This window comes from Eubalaena glacialis, chromosome 9, assembly GCF_028564815.1.
Source record: "Eubalaena glacialis isolate mEubGla1 chromosome 9, mEubGla1.1.hap2.+ XY, whole genome shotgun sequence".
NCBI lineage: Eukaryota > Metazoa > Chordata > Mammalia > Artiodactyla > Balaenidae > Eubalaena > Eubalaena glacialis.
In genome coordinates this window covers 105310417-105326041 of record NC_083724.1, presented here as the reverse complement: position 1 = coordinate 105326041, position 15625 = coordinate 105310417, and the positions used below count along the sequence as shown (strand labels likewise).

General features: G+C 51.9%; 1 protein-coding gene across 1 annotated transcript; it reads left to right on the top strand.

The window, feature by feature from the left end:
- Positions 1 to 13751: 13751 nt before the first annotated feature.
- Positions 13752 to 15313, top strand: GADD45G (growth arrest and DNA damage inducible gamma). The gene is made up of 4 exons (XM_061199381.1): positions 13752 to 13911; positions 14173 to 14274; positions 14403 to 14616; positions 14703 to 15313. Exons 1-4 carry the CDS (start codon positions 13859 to 13861, stop codon positions 14811 to 14813), a joined length of 480 nt encoding a protein of 159 aa, XP_061055364.1. The 5' UTR covers positions 13752 to 13858; the 3' UTR covers positions 14814 to 15313.
- Positions 15314 to 15625: the final 312 nt, after the last annotated feature.

Sequence of the window (15625 nt, the reverse complement as noted above, 5' to 3'; positions counted from 1 at the left end):
GCTAAGAGACTAGATCCTGACTGTTCTCAACACACAAAAGAAGATGATAATTATGTGACAAGATGGAGGTGGTAACCAATGATACTATAGTAATCATATTGCAACATACAAATGTATCATACCAACACATTGTACACCTCAAATTTACACAGTGTTATATGTCAATTATACTTCAATTTAAGAAAAAAAGAAGGGAGGTGGGCTCTGGGGTCAGAAGCCAGGGTTCAGTCCTGACTACCTGCTGGGGCCCTGGGCACATTACATAACACCATGAGCCTCAGTTTCCCCATTGATTGGTATGGTAATGATAGGAGTGCTACCTTACTGGACTGTTATCAATATTAAGTGAGAGTATGAATGTAAAACGGTCAGCACGGCACCTGATATGTCAGTGCTCAACTGACATTATTATTTCTATTATTGTTGCTGTGAATGACGGAAAGAAAGGAAATATCATCACAGAAGGACCTTCTTGACTCAGGGAGAGTCTATTCCAGTTGGATTCAGGTGAACAACTCCAAACCTTTAGGAGGATGTGATGTGAATGCTATCAACATTGCCACTTTACAGGAATTAGTCCAGTCGCACACATTCTGTGATGCCATTCACAGCGGACAAAATCCAAGGTCCAGGTGTTCCCCTACAGAGGAGGGGAGGCATGGGGACCCTGCCGCCAACCCACCCGCTCTGCCCATGGTTCGCAGGCGGAATGGAGGCTGTGCCCCTGGCTGGCCCCTCAGGGGCCAGAGGACCTTGCTGCTGGGGCAGGGGCTCGAATTAAGCACACACAGAGGCCGGAGCCTTGAATGTGAGGTTCACTCGTGGTGAGAACTGCCCACCTGTTTCTGGAGCGCTGCCCTGCTTTCACAAAAATGACCTGGAATGTGCAATTTTAAATTTATCTTTTCTGCCATTCCCAGACATCTAGGCTGTTCGGTCTCTGCATCCTAAGTCCTGCTTGGGTGGCAGTGTCACCACCTGGGAGGCTCCATGTGCTGGCTGGACTTGAGGCTTGGAGCCACCCGGTCTAAGCTGAAGGCGGTGGTCGTAGAGGTCTCTGGGCAGGTTGTGGTGGGACCACTGTGTTCCCCCTGCCTTTATTTCTGTCCCTGCCTTGGTGAGTTCAAATATGTCTGTGGGCATCAGGGTATAAATTGTACTTCCCAACATGCTCCTAAAAATTTGAGTGAATGCTACTGTTTGAAATTGTATGTGTGTATATTTAGACCAAAATCATGAGAAATGCTCTCCAAATATCAGACGCCTTGTGTTAAGGGGAGAATTTCTAAATAAGTCATACGATTGAGGGTGGAGGGAATCCTTGTTGGAAACTTCTGGGATTTAAGAAATGATCAAGAAGGTGTTAGAGTGGTCTTTGTTTTTAACATCCATGAAGTCTGCAAAATGTCCCCCTGCCCTTGTTAGTTGAGCTGTGGGGTGATCATGCAGCCAGCCCCTGGCCTGGGGGAGAGGCGTGGGGATGGGGAGTGGACAGCTGGCCTTAGCCTCAGATTGTCCCCTGGATGCGACCTGAGCAGCTGCCACAGAAGCAGCCTGCCAGGGGTCACCATGTTACTTCTGCTTAGTTTGGCCCAATTATCAGCAATAAAAGTTCCATCAGAGCATGCGCTTTGCGTGGGGTGAAGGGGGTGTTGAGGTGGTGACATCTGTGTCTGGGGGCCCGGGTGAGGTCGGCTCTGCTCCCCCTCTCACTGGGCACATTCTCTGCACAAGCCTCATGCCACAGACAGAAGCTGGGGTTCAGGCTGAGCTCCAGGCTGGCTGAGCCCATGTGAACTGAGGTCTGCCATCCTGACCCTGGGGGAGGGAAAGTCTCCATCCCTGCATGGTGTCCAGTGTGCAAAGAGCCCCTCCCAGGCTTTCCTGGTCCTGGTAGTGACTGGCTGCATGAGGGAGGGAAGTGGCCATAGGGACCCAGCACCAGGGGGTGGGCAGTGCATCACCCCGCAGAGTGGCCCTGTGCTGGGAGGCATGGCCCCTCAGCCACCTACTATCAGCTCAAGGGAAAGGCCCCTAAAATTCATTTACTCCTTGTTACTGTTTTTGGAGAACTCCTCCCCATCTGCCAGATCCCAGCTTCCATGAGGAGGGTGTCACCGCCTGGAGCGGCATCAGAATCCCCTGGAGGGTTTGCTGTAACAGATCGCCCATCCCACGTCCAGAGTTTCCGATTCAGGAGGTCCAGGTGGGGTCGAGAATTTGCATTTCTAGCAAGTTCCCAGGTGATGGGGACGTCCGGGGACAAACCCCTCGCAGTGTCAGGGCTGGGAGACACTGGGGACCTGTACCCCCATGCTGTGCCTCATGGAACCCTGGTTGTATGATCCACGACAAAGAGTTTGCGGTCAAGTAAGTCTGGCATTGTGGCAGGCCCTCACCTCCCTCTCGGAGATTCCAGATACACTGTGATAGAATAACAGCTTTGATAAATCCTGCAGGGCCGCACCAGGTTTCCTTTAACCCCACATTTCCCAACCCTATTTAAAAATGGAGCATGTCTCTTGCCACCATCCCTTCTACCCGGGGAGGGTTCCATCAGGCATTAGTTTGAGAAGCCGATCCAGAGATTTATCTTTCCCCTGGGCAGGGCAGAACCCTTCCCCCACCCCCGTTCACATGTCCCCTCCTTGACCTGCCAGGCTGAATCCAACTTTGTGAGTTTGTGTTTGCGGGAGCGGTGTGGCCTGTCCCTCACCTGACACCTGTGCCTCTTCCAGCCTCTTCCTCACCGCCTTCCATGCCTGCCTCCTTGGCTTTGGGGAGCTCCTCAGGGGTTGCAGGAAGAGGGAGGTGGTGATGATCAGCAGGGCTGGGGGTGCTGGGCGTGGACTTCCTGCAGTCAGAGCCCGCGTCCTGCCCAACCGCAGCCCCAGCTCACTGCCTTGAGCGTAGTACGTGCTCAACTAATGATAATGGCCAAGGTGGGCAGGACTGCCTGCCTGCTCCTGTCCTCTGGGTTAAAGCAGAGCTGGCCTCTGGGGAAGACCAGTGAGGATTGTTCTGGGACACGTGGATCTTCCTTAGGAAATGCTTTCTGACCCTGCGGAGTTCAGCCCGTGGAAACTCTGTCAGCAGTGGGACTCAGGGGCCCATGCTCCCCCGCCCTGGAAACAGGGAGGGCCTCCGGGCTCGGAACTGACCAGTGCCCTGGACCGTACTGGCTTCTGAGCGCTGGGGAGGGCAGTGGCCATGTGGCGGACAGTCGAACTTTCTCAGACGCTTGCTCTCAGCTGGCTGCTGGACAGGGCCTTCTCTGCACCCAACCCCAGGGTTTCTGGGTTATTGGGGCTCGCAAATGGGGCTGCACTTCAGAAGCCAACAGTGTCCTGCAGACTGCTTGGCAGAGCACTGAGCGCAGGTGGCCTGGCCTCCTGGTGGGCTGATGTGCTGTGTGTTGCGAGCATCATCTCTGTCTCTGTCTCTGTCTCTGTCTCTCTCTCACACACACACACACACACAGTCATGTTGGGCACACATGGTCACGCAGGCTGGTGTTGTGCCCTGGAAGGCATGTGTGTGTGGGTGCCCGAGGGTGATCAAGACACTAGATTTTCCCTTCCAACCAGGACTTGGGCTGGATGGCTTTGCAGGAGGAGATGCCTAGGTGTGGGATGTGATCCAGGGACATGTGAAGGTCAAAGGCCAAGCACATCATCGCCATGATGGAGGCATTACCATCAGGGAAGGAGAGAGGCCAGGAAGCCCCCTCCCCCTGGGGCAGAGTGTCCTGACTTGGCCTGTGCCAGGCCTCACTGAGAGGTGTGGGAGGGGAGAGGCGGGGACAGCAGGAGCAGAGGTGACCTGAAAATGTGCTGAGAGTTGGAGAACAGCAGAGGCTGCTGGAGCTGAGTGGGGAGGGGATGGTGGAGGAGCAGGGGCTGAAGCCTGGGCCCTGCGCCAGCGTTTGGGCTTTAGCCACCTGATACGATAGCATTGCCGGCCTCTTCCTCATTTGTCCTCGCTTCCTGGGCCAGCATGAACGTTCCTCCCACTGGGGCTGAGTCTCCAGGTGGGACTGTTGGAAAAGAGGGGTCAGTCCCTACGGGGTTTCAGGACAAAGGGAGCAGCTGGGCGGGGCAGCCCCATTCAGTCCCTCGGGGTTGCATCACCTGTTGTGGAGGGTGAAAGCATCCTAAGGGATAGAGCGGCTCCCAGTCCTCTTGTCCAGAAACTATGCCCGTCCCGCTGTGGACTTCTCTGGCAAAATGGAAATACACCACCCAGGCTCCCTTCTGGGCTATTAAAAAATTAATATTAAAGTTTAATGGGAGTCCAGGGAAACTAGGAAATATTTCCTGCCTATCCAAAATACCAAGGGAGGGATGTGAATGTATAAGATTCCTAACAACTGTCCGCAGGCCAAGGAGCCTGGATTTGCTGCTGAGTCAGCAGAGCTTCCTCATTTGCACTAGTTACTGTGCTGTCTAAACTGCTGAATGACCCCCTACATCTCCCTGCAGAGCACTCATGAATTGGAAAGGGTAAAATGGTGACTTTATGTTGGAGAAACATGGAAGACTCCACCTTGATCAAACGACCACCAATATGGGACCATGAATAAGAACAGACCGATGAAAGCACGTAACGATACCTGTCCGGAGGAGGACAAGACATTGCCACCTGCATCCCCTGAATCGAATCATGAGGGAACAGCAGACAAACCCAAGTCCCGGGACAGTCTGCAGCATCAGGGGCTGAACTCTTAAGACCTTGATGTCAAATAAGATCCATGTCACGAAACAGACTAAGGAGCGATTTCGGATTAAAGGAGACTGAAGAGACATGACAAGGGATGGTGCTGTGATCCTGGGCTTCCTTTGCTGTAAAGGACATCACTGGGACAATCAACAAAATTGCACTGTGGTCTGTATACTAGACGGTAGCTTCAACTCTACCAACGTTAGTTTTCTGATTTTGATTGTTTTGCTATGGTTTATGGAATTAGGAGAATATCCTTGTTTGTAGGAAATATTGACATATACAGCGGTGAAGAGGCAGCGTGCCTGAGGCTTACCCTCAAGTGGTTCAGAAAAATATGTATATTTGAGGAAGAGAGAAAAGGATGAAACAAATATAGTGACATGGGGGAACTGGGTGAAGAATACACAGGAATGCTTTGTTGTGCTATGCTTGCAATTGTCCTGTGTCTGAAGTTTTGTCAAAATTTAAAAAGTTTAAAAAGATCTCCAAAACACAGTGACCGAACACAGCTTATGTCTCTCTCCACAATGACAGTCTGGGTCTACATGGTCAGGTGGGGACCCAGGACTGTCCCAATGCTGCCCTCTCCCCTCTTGCACCACAGCCCCAGGGAGGAAAAAACTGACGTTGATAGAAAGCAATTCCTGTTTGAGCAAGTGACATGCAAGTTCATACTCCGTTGGCCAGAGCAGGGTCTGGTGGCCAAGGGAGATCGGGAATGCAACATCCACCCGGGAGACCCCCTGCAAAGGAGAAACGTTATTCCGTGGAATAAGGGGGAGTGGACTTGGGAGGGGGAACTAGCAACTCGCCACCTTCCCTTTTCTCCAATTCAGAGGTCATTTGGCAAATGGCCATGGCCTTGATGAGTCTCGAGGCTGTGCATCCAGTTCAGATGTCCCACGTCCACCACTGCTCCACTGTGGCCTCTGCTGGGTGCCTCAAATATCCCAAACCCATTACAGTCCAGAATGGCTCCTTGATTTTAGCTGTCCTTTCTGTCCTCAGCCTGTGCTGCTCTGTCCACCTTGAAGTGCCCTCCTGGTGTTCCTGCCACCTGGAAGGCAGGTAAGTCCCCTCTCCCACCCCGTCTCTTGGCCTGGTTCACGTCCATCACCCTTGGCCAGTGTCTCCAGCAGCGCATCACACACCTGCATGCCACAGGCATCACCCTGATCTTACTAAGATGAGGATTCTCCAGTTTGGAGGGCTGGGCACAGCCTGAGGCTCTGCACTGCTGACAAGCTCCTGGGGTAAGCTGATGCTGCAGGTCTGGGTTGGAGCTGAGTCCTTTGGAGATGAAGGAGCTGGCACTGCTATTACTGCCAAAAGCATGATCACAGATGGAGGCGGATGAGTCACGAGTGCACCAGCCCGTGGAGCTACCCTTTTCTGAGGTGGACGTCTTGTGGGGTTCTGTCCGTGCTCAAAATTGGCACTATTTTGGAGAAAGGTACCTTGTAGGTCCCTTCAAGTTTAAATTTGCCTATGAGTTGGTAAGAAAAAAAAATAGTCCATATATTTCACTTCGTGTGGCTGATGAGGGGAGTTCAGAACAGCAAAGGACCTGGGGAGATTCAGAGCATTTTTAATTTGAATGGAAAACAGGTATATGAGCCACTGGGCTTCCCCCCTGCATGGCTAAGTGCTATATGGGCTGTGTCTCAGAGTAGCTGTCTAGCGGTGATCCCAGGTTCTACCCACAGCGCAGTGGCATAAACAGGAGGTTTGCATGAGGTCTGGCAGCGGGCAGTCAGAATCCCAGCTCTGTGATTAGCTGTCTGATCTTGGGCATGCCATTAGTCTCCCTGAAACTCAGTTTTACCATCTGTAAGGTGGGCAGGAGTATCACAGCTGACACAATGTTCCCAGTGGTTGGCTCTGATTTCCCCTTTGTTGGTGTGTCTCTGTGTGTTCCCCCCCTGCATCTCTACTGGTAGCAAAACCTACAGGAGCATCCTCTAGACCTGCCTGACTTCTCAGAGGCTGCACATTGATGGGGCCGCTGCTTCTGCAAATTATCAGAAGTGTGTGACCAGAGTCTGCAGGCTCCCTAGAAACACAAAGGCTTTAGATCAAGGTGTAAAGAGGCTACTTTTCAGGGCATCCAGCTATATTCTCCTTGACCACAAGATGGCACCCTGCAATCATGAAATCCACCACAGGCACCGTCAGATAGGGGCGCCTAAGGCGAGCCAAATATTTTCTTGAAATCTTCTTTTCATTAGATGATATCCTTATCCTTCGTGGACCAAATGGTTTTCCCCAAAGGCTCTAGAAAAGGTTTTACAGAGAATTTTGTCTCACCCCTCTTGGTGACGAGCAGGAGCTCCATAGCCAGCCCCTCTGGGGTCGTAGCCCATCTTTGTCACTTCCTGGCTTAACCTCACTGCCTTCTTCATCCGACAATAGTGACAAAAGTACCTCCCTAAGAGGGTCACAGTGAGTTTTAAATGATGTTTTCAAAGTGCTTGGAATAGTGCCTGGCACATAGCAAGTCCTATAAAAGTTAGGTAAATAAAACCTTAATATCAATAGTACTACTAAGAACACACTCAAGAGTTGCCCCACTCTTTTCAAATAAATGACATTCAACACTGACTAATAGAACTGTACCTACAAGAGTCCAAAATAGGTTGAGGATACTTAAATATTTTGAACTTCTGGAATTCCTGATATATTATGTGAACAATGGAAATAATTTTCCTAATTTATTGCTGTAATTCCTTTCTGGAAAGTAGACTTTTTTGCCAAAGAAGGAGTGAAAGAACTTTATCCATTGCTACTTGCTAAGATGCACACCTTGGTGAACAGCCTGTCTGCAGAAAGGCACCTGCCCAGGTATTTGCCTGCTGGGCCCTCCTGCGTGCCTCTGGTGTGTGGCCTGAAACTCCATCCCAGCCATTCCAGAGTTAACCTCTGAGTGCAATACCACCATTTTCACTCAGCTGGGAACAGACCTGCGTCAAATGGCAAGATGAGTAGCTCAGGAGTCAAAGGTCTTGCTCCTGCCTCTCCCTCCCTAGAAGCACAGCCCCGCAGACGGCTGGCTTCTTGATCTGTTACCATATGGTCAAAATCGCTCGGAATGATGCCCGAAGCAGGAGTCGGGTTGATGAGGTTATTATCCATGAGAAGTTTGAATTTGTATTATATAAAACTGAACTGCAGAATGTCTAATTGCAGAAAAGCATCATGAAGAAAAAAAAATCATCTATAATATCACTACTTTGAGATATAACCACCATTTCTATTTTGATTTCTTTGTACAATGATAGTCACGTGCACTAAATGTTTTTACACAATCAGAAGCACACAAATCTGAATCTTGCTTTTCCCAGTTCCATCTGAGGCTTTATCATGCCATGAAATACTCTTCAAAACATTTATTTATGGTCTTGTAATGTTTCCTCTATGCCTACACCATGAATTAACACTCAGCCTCTATTGTGGCTCCTGAGTTGCACCATTAAAAGAAATACTGCAATAAACATTTCCTTGTAATAAACACTTTCTAAAAAAATTATTTATTTATTTACTTATTTATTTATTTATTTTGGTTGCATCGGGTCTTAGTTGCAGGCACACGGGATCTTCATTGAGGCATGTGGGATCTTTTCATTGTGGCACACGGGCTCTTCGTTGTGGCACTTGGGTTTCTCTCTAGTTGTGGCGTGCGGGTTTTCTCTTCTCTGGTTGTGGCGCGTGGGCTCCAGAGCGTGTGGGCTCTGTAGTTTGCCACCCGTGGGCTCTCTAGTTCAGGCGTGCAAGCTCAGTAGTTGTGGAACAAGGGGCTAGTTGCCCCTTGGCATGTGGGATCTTAGTTCTCTGACCAGGGATCCAACCCGCGTCCCTTGCATCGGAAGGCGGATTCTTTACCACTGGACCACCAGGGAAGTCCCTAATGTATACTTTTGAATGCAGTTCTTTAGGAGAACTTAAGAAAAGTAGATGTAATGAGTTGACAAGCATGAACACTTTAAACCATTCACTAACTTTTTGCTTAAGGTCAAAGTAAAGTAAAGTAAGCAGCAAAAACTGGCTTCGAGCTCTGTTCTGCTAACTGCAGCCTCTAACATCTTACTGCCCTTTCTGGGTATTTAGGCACTTTAAATTGTCTTTCAGAACATAAAGGAGGGCTTTCAGTTAGGAAGTTCGGTGGCTCTAGTAATCTATAACATGCTATGTGTTAATGTTTTCAGAAAGGTGACCACAGCATTCCAGCTAGCTGTATATTGGTGAAAGTTTACCCCAAACTCAAATGCCTACTGGAGCCAGGGAGGGACTAAATGTGTCAGCAGGCCTAATGTGATATTTGGGAGATGTCTAGAGTGATATGGAAAGTGCATGTCATCCACTCCCACCTACACAAACAAACAAGTCAGACCTGAATTTGTGAGTCGTTTTAGAACACTGCCCACCAAACAAAACCCGAATGTGAGCCAAATGGTGACCAGTTGTGACCTTTAGAAACGCCCTTTGAGGTTCACGAAGGGCAAAGGGCAGATCTTCATTTCATAGGGGGCGAAACTGAGGTTCAGAAGACTTGGGCACATGGCTAATCCTGGAAGGACAGCACATACGTGGCTTGTCAGGGTTCTCAGCTAGTGTCACTGACTATGGCTGTGACACGTATCGCAGATCATTTCCTACTCATGATAGACAAAGTACCAAATGCATGAATGATCCCCCCCCCAGTTATCTCAGGGATTTCACTGAGCTAATGTGACTCTCGCGCACGCTATGCAATTGCTCACCCAAGAATAACTGCTCCTTCCAGAAAGCCCTCTCCACACGGGGACTGACCACACATGTCCGGCTTGTGCTATGTGGGGATTTCCCTTTTTCCATTTCCTGCTTGCTGTCCCAGCTGTCATCTGAAGCCTCCACATCTACAGCCCTCAAATTTCACCTGGGGTGGGGGGTGGGATGTACGGCTACCGGGGCGTGGCAGTGGGTGGGCGCAGGGGTGACAGCACCGTAACTTTCCCGTTAGATGTTGGGATGCATTTGCCATGACGCTGTTGGTTTTAAGTAATAGGTTTGTGTCTTGCACCACGATTTGGTTTCTTCACTGAGTTAACGTAGTATTGTCACTGAGTTAACGTAGTATTGTCACTGAGTTATTGCTGTTCACCCCACCATCCATGAGATTTTAGGAAAAAAACCTAACACTTTTCTTAAAACTCAAGAAGGCCTAGAGAAGGGGTTGGATGAGCTGGGTGTCGGGGGAGTGAGAGCAAGGTCTGGACCGCTTGGAAAGGGGCCATCGCAGATCGCTCCAACGGCCCTTGGCCAACATCGGAGACACGTCCTGCAGAATCTGGGACACAAACAGTGCACACTCCAGTTGAGCTCATCTTTTAAGAGCCTGGCCCCTATATTTTGCTGTTCAAACTTCAGTTTCTTCTCAGAGATTGCAAATGCAAAGGGGACAAGCAGGTAGCATACATGAACAAAACATCCGGGTGTCTTCGCAGGGGCATGGGGGGGCCTCTGCTGAACTGAACAGCAGTGCTCAGTCTCGGGGTCCCAGTGCCCCTCTCCACCTTGTGGTTACCGGGGTGGTGGTGGGGGGGCTGTGGCTGCAGGCACACGGTGGCCAAATCTTCATCTTTTCCAAGAGAAGCTGGACATCCAGATTTTACGTGACAGTTGCTGGTTTTTGAAAGGTGGCAATGACTTGGACTTTTCCTCAGACATCCTATAGGCTAAAGGAACCTTACCTGCAGGCAGCACGGAGCTCTGAGCAACCCGTCTGTGCCCTGCAGCCTCTGTGGGGCCGGTCCTCATAAGGGGAACGAACATGCAATTTAATGACAGAGCTTGTGCATGTTCCAAAAGCAAATAATTTCAGAAATTGCAAGAGGGACTGTCTCATAAGTTTACTGCTTACTTAAAGCCCACTACTTTCCATACCCAAATGAACGGTGATCTCCACCAACATTTTAGTCAGGCCATGAAAGTGACTGAGAAGTGTTCATAAAAACAGCTAAATCTAAACATTTCCAAAGGGCTTTTAAAACAGAGCATCTCTGAGGATGTCCTGTTAATTAAGTCACCATCACCTTCATGATTAAGGTTCAGGGGAACGTTTAGGGGTGCTTCGGTGATATCACAGGCTCCTAGGACTGGGGCCTGCAGCAGGCTGACACATGCGTTGAATGCACTTTGGGGGCATGGTGGCAACAGAGGGGGACATGTGGGCATTTGCTATCATCAATTGTCTTCTATCTCAGGGTGGGCCAGGAGGGCGTCTGAAGGTACCTGGACTGGGGTGCCAGCTTTGCCCACCCCTCTCCTATAGTCTGACCAGCAAACTGGATATGGGCTGTCCCAGACCCAGCAGCTTTTGTACTTGTCTAAACTGCAGGAGTTGGGTGGGGTGGGGGGTCTGGTGGAGGACCAACTTAGCCTCCAGACAAAATGTTTCCTTCCTAATTGAGATGAGGGCTTTCGGGCCATTCAGACTGACCTGATAAACCCATGTGAAGCCATATCCTATGTCAGAAAGGCAGTTTTCCTGAAACTGAATACCTTAAAAATGTGAGTGAAGTTGAATAGCCTCAGGGGGTTGTCAATCAGCCCTCTTCCTCCAGGCTGGCTCAGTGCCAACTGCAAATGCTGTCTCCTGTCCCCCCTCCTCAGTGGCCTTCCTCTGGGAGAAGGGGCTGAGGCTGGTGTGTGGGGAGATTTCTAGTGTTTAAATGGGGAGGGGGGAGGGTAAGCGCTAAGATGTCAGATAAGTCTCATTTTTGCAACATTTCCCACGGACCTGGAAGTAACACATTTTAAGAAATGTTTAACACTTTAAAAAGAGCAATACCTAAGTCTCAACCATTTAAAAATAAATACATTTTATCCAATCAAGGCACACCGTTATTTTATATACCACCAACAAAGAAAGAAAGGAAACGGTAGCAAATAAATGCCACATGATGCTGCCTGGCTCCTGTGATTAGAAAACAATCTTATAGTTACCAGGGGAAAGGGGGGGAGGGATAAACTGGAGATTGGGATTGACATATACACACTATTATATATTTATAAAATATAACTAATAAGGACCTACTGTATATATAGCACAGGGAACTCAATACTCTGTAATGACCTGTATGGGAAGAGTCTAAAAAAGAGTGGATGTATGTATATGTATAACTGATTCACTGTGCTGTACAGCAGAAAGTAACACAACATTGTAAATCAGCTATATTCACCCCCCCCCCAAAGAAAAGACACCTCGGATTTCAGGGATGTTAGGTGAGCAAACACCCAATTCTTGGCATCTAGGAAGGGGCCTGCTTTTGTGGCTGTCCTCTGACAGCTGGCCACCGGGGGGCGCAAGATGCCAGAGCACTCGGCTGTTTTCCTTACCTGTTATTTCCTCTGTCTTGCAGTCTGGGCTCCCAGCGAATCAACCCGCTCCGCCCGCCAACTGTCCTGTCCAGTCTCAAAGGCCTCACCTAGAAAAGGGGGGAGGTGCAATGGCATGCACCCCACCGCGCGTTTCAATGTAGCGCAGAGAGATGCAGACACCAAAAGTGATAAGCTCAGTGAGTGAACCGTCTGAAGGTGCAGGCTTATAGGTCCTTAATGGTCACAGCCAAGCAATGTCTATTAAACGCTCTCAAGCTCTCGTTTAGTTTTATTCTTCTATTACTGGAATACAAGCTTTTAATATATGCATATTTAAGTCACTAAAACATTTCGAAATAGACTAAGAATTATGGGCTCTTCCTCCGTCAGTACTGGGTTGGAGTCTCCTTTCGTCCCCACCTCCTCCCTGGGTGGGTTTTGCAGTCCTTACTCTGCCTTCATTAATGTGCAGCTTGGACCGGGCTCAGCCGACCCTACCAGGGCCGTTCCTTGACCAGAGGGCCGGAGGCCAAGTCCCTAGAGGTCAATGAAAGTGTGGAGGAGGGAGATGGTCAGGGTCTTTCCGGCCGGCCTGTAGATGGCGCCCCGGGAAAGGGATTCCGAGCCGCGTTCCCCAAGCTCTTGGGGCCTGGAGCCTAGAGGTCTGGGCGTAGCGCACCCGGCTGTGAAGACGGTGCAGCAGCCAGGTGTTCCTTCCAACTCCCACGGCTTTTCCGCACTTGTGCTAGGACTGGGTGGGCGGAATTACATGCAAACGTTCAGCAGGGCCCGTGTAGGGGGCGCGCATCGAGGGGCACAGGAGCGGCACGCGGCCGCGACCCCCACGCGCCGAGCAGCCTGGCGACCTCCACGCGCGGCGGGCCCCCCCTACCCCACCCAGCGGCAGGTGGACAGTGTCGCTATGAAGAGAAAGCCTCGATTGTCCCTCCTACAAACCGCCACACGCCAGATCTCCGCTATTATGCACCCTCCATAGAAATGCAAACGAGCCGCGTGCGCCGGCCGCAATCTGCTCGCGCGCCCGGGCGCCCCGCAGCGCTCTGCAGCGGGCGGGGAGGTTGGCTAGGACCTTCCAGCGCGCCCGGGTAGGGGCCTTGTTTGTGGTAAGAGAACCTCGCGCTCTGGGCCCTAGTGTCAGCTGGAGGGGGCTGCACTCAGGCCTTTTGCAAGCTTAAAGCCAGCGCTGCGTGTTTTTACTTTAAGTTCCGGTTTAAAAGCAATGGTCTCATAAACTCCAAATTTAAAGCAAAGAAAAAATAGAAAGGTAGCAACAAAAATAAATGCAAAAAAAAAAAATTCATTAGATTCCCCAAAGGTGCGTTTCACAAATTGCAGCGTACTATTATTAGTCAGCAAGGTTTTTTTTCTTTTCTTTTTTTAAAACTTTTTCCTTTTAAGGACTTAAGAAAAACAAAAAGGCGAGATGAAATCTGCAGGCTCCAGTCTGCCTGGTAACACCCCGACAAAAGCGGCAGATTTGAGGCATTGTCATCCCCCGCACCCCTCCCCACGTGGCCTTCTGGCACGAGCCTCCGGCCGCCGCCTCATTTGCATCAGAAAGCGGGCGCGGGCCAATGGGCGCGCAGGCTCGCGCCAGCTGGCCGTGCCAAGGGCCCAGCCTATATAAGGGCGCGCGGCGGCGCCGAGTCTAACTAGCTGGTGGTAGGCGCGCCGGTTTGGGCAGTAGACCTTCTTGTCTTCGCTCGCGTCCGCTCCGCCCTCTCCTCCTGTGGATAATTTGCTGCTCGCCAATCGCAACATGACTCTGGAAGAAGTTCGCGGCCAGGACACGGTTCCCGAAAGCACGGCCAGGTAGCTCGGCGCCGAGCGTCGGACGTCTTTGGGCTCGGGGATCCTGATTCTGCCTTGGCCGCGGCTGGTTGGGCGTCAGTCTTTGGGCCCGCTGGGGTGGGAACCCGCTGGGTGGGAGCCGGGCGCGAGTGTGCCGGCTGGGCCGGGGGTACGGCACTGAACTGGCGCGCCGGACTGGGGCGCTGGGGGTGCGTCCCCGGGCCTGAGGATCCCGGCGCACCCTCCTGCTAGTCCCCGCTCACGGCGCTGGCTCGTCCGCAGGATGCAGGGCGCCGGGAAAGCGCTGCACGAGCTGCTGCTGTCTGCGCAACGCCAGGGTTGCCTCACCGCCGGCGTCTACGAGTCCGCCAAAGTTCTGAACGTGTGAGTATAGACGCGGCCCGGGCAAGGCGACCGGGGCGGGAGGAGCGGCAGGGAGACCGGGGAGATGGCGGCAGGGGACACCCCGGGCTCCCCGACCCGACCTCACCACCTCCTCCTCGCCCGCGCAGGGACCCCGACAACGTGACCTTCTGCGTGCTGGCCGCCGACGAGGAGGACGAGGGCGACATCGCTCTGCAGATCCACTTCACTTTGATACAGGCGTTCTGCTGTGAGAACGACATAGACATCGTGCGCGTGGGCGACGTGCAGAGGCTGGCGGCGATCGTGGGTACCGGCGACGAGGCGGGTGCGCCGGGGGACCTGCACTGCATCCTCATTTCGGTGAGTGTCGCCTCCGTCCCGATGTCGTCCCCGCCCCCGTCATCGGCCAGTGGCCAGCCAGGCTGACCTCTGCGCTCTCCCCGCAGAACCCCAACGAGGACGCATGGAAGGACCCCGCCTTGGAGAAACTCAGCCTGTTCTGCGAGGAGAGTCGCAGCGTCAATGACTGGGTGCCCAATATCACCCTCCCCGAGTGACAGCCCCGCGGGGATCCTTGGTCTGATCGACGTGGTGACGCCCCGGGGCGCCTAGCGCGGGGATGGCTCTGTGGATGCGCCCTCCGAGGGCGCCGGAGTGCGGCGTGGAGACTGGCAGGCGGGGGCGCGTGGAGAGCGGCGAGGAGGTGCGGCTCCCTCCCGAGGAGGGACCCGGCGGCGGCAGGGGCAGGCTGGCCCCAGTCCAGGACTCTACAAGTGTGGGGAGCGGCTGCTCGCCCAGGAAGGCCGGAGGCAGGACCTTGGCCGCGCGGCCGAGAAGGACGGACTGGCCGGGCAGGAGTGACTCAGCAGCCTGTACTCCCGGCAGAAAGGAGGAGAAAGGCAAGGCCAGGCGGCCTGGACTTGTACAACAGTTACAGGAGCTCTGACGGATTTAGCAGTATGCACTGCTGTTTCAAAACGGACAAGGGTGATGCTTCATTTTCTAAAGGATTATGCTGCTGCAACTTTGAGTTTTACAATAAACTTACTGAAACAAACATATTCTCTTTATTGAAGGCAGGGGATCTTTGTCTGCGGGGAGGTGGTTTGCAGGGCTGTTGACTTCTGAAATTCACGGAACTCGATGGCACTTGTTCCATCTTCCTGTTGGGGCTGAATTACAGGCTCCTGGGGTGCTGGAAGTGGGGGAGGGGACGCCAGCTGGGTGTTAGGGCAGAACTTGAGCCCTGCTCCTATTTCTCTCCCTTTAGGAAAATTTTTAAACTCGCAAGACAGGAGCATACTTGGGATAAGACATCAGTGCAGCAGCTGGCCATCCAACCTGATAACAGAGGCCTTTCCCTCCCCTG

Excerpts from the sequence above, each read along its gene's own strand:
- GADD45G (XM_061199381.1), top strand. The coding sequence starts at position 13,859 with ATGACTCTGGAAGAAGTTCGCGGCCAGGACACGGTTCCCGAAAGCACG. Across the intron at positions 13,912-14,172 it reads GTTCCCGAAAGCACGGCCAG|GATGCAGGGCGCCGGGAAAG; the intron begins GTAGCTCGGCGC and ends GCTCGTCCGCAG. Across the intron at positions 14,275-14,402 it reads TCCGCCAAAGTTCTGAACGT|GGACCCCGACAACGTGACCT; the intron begins GTGAGTATAGAC and ends TCGCCCGCGCAG.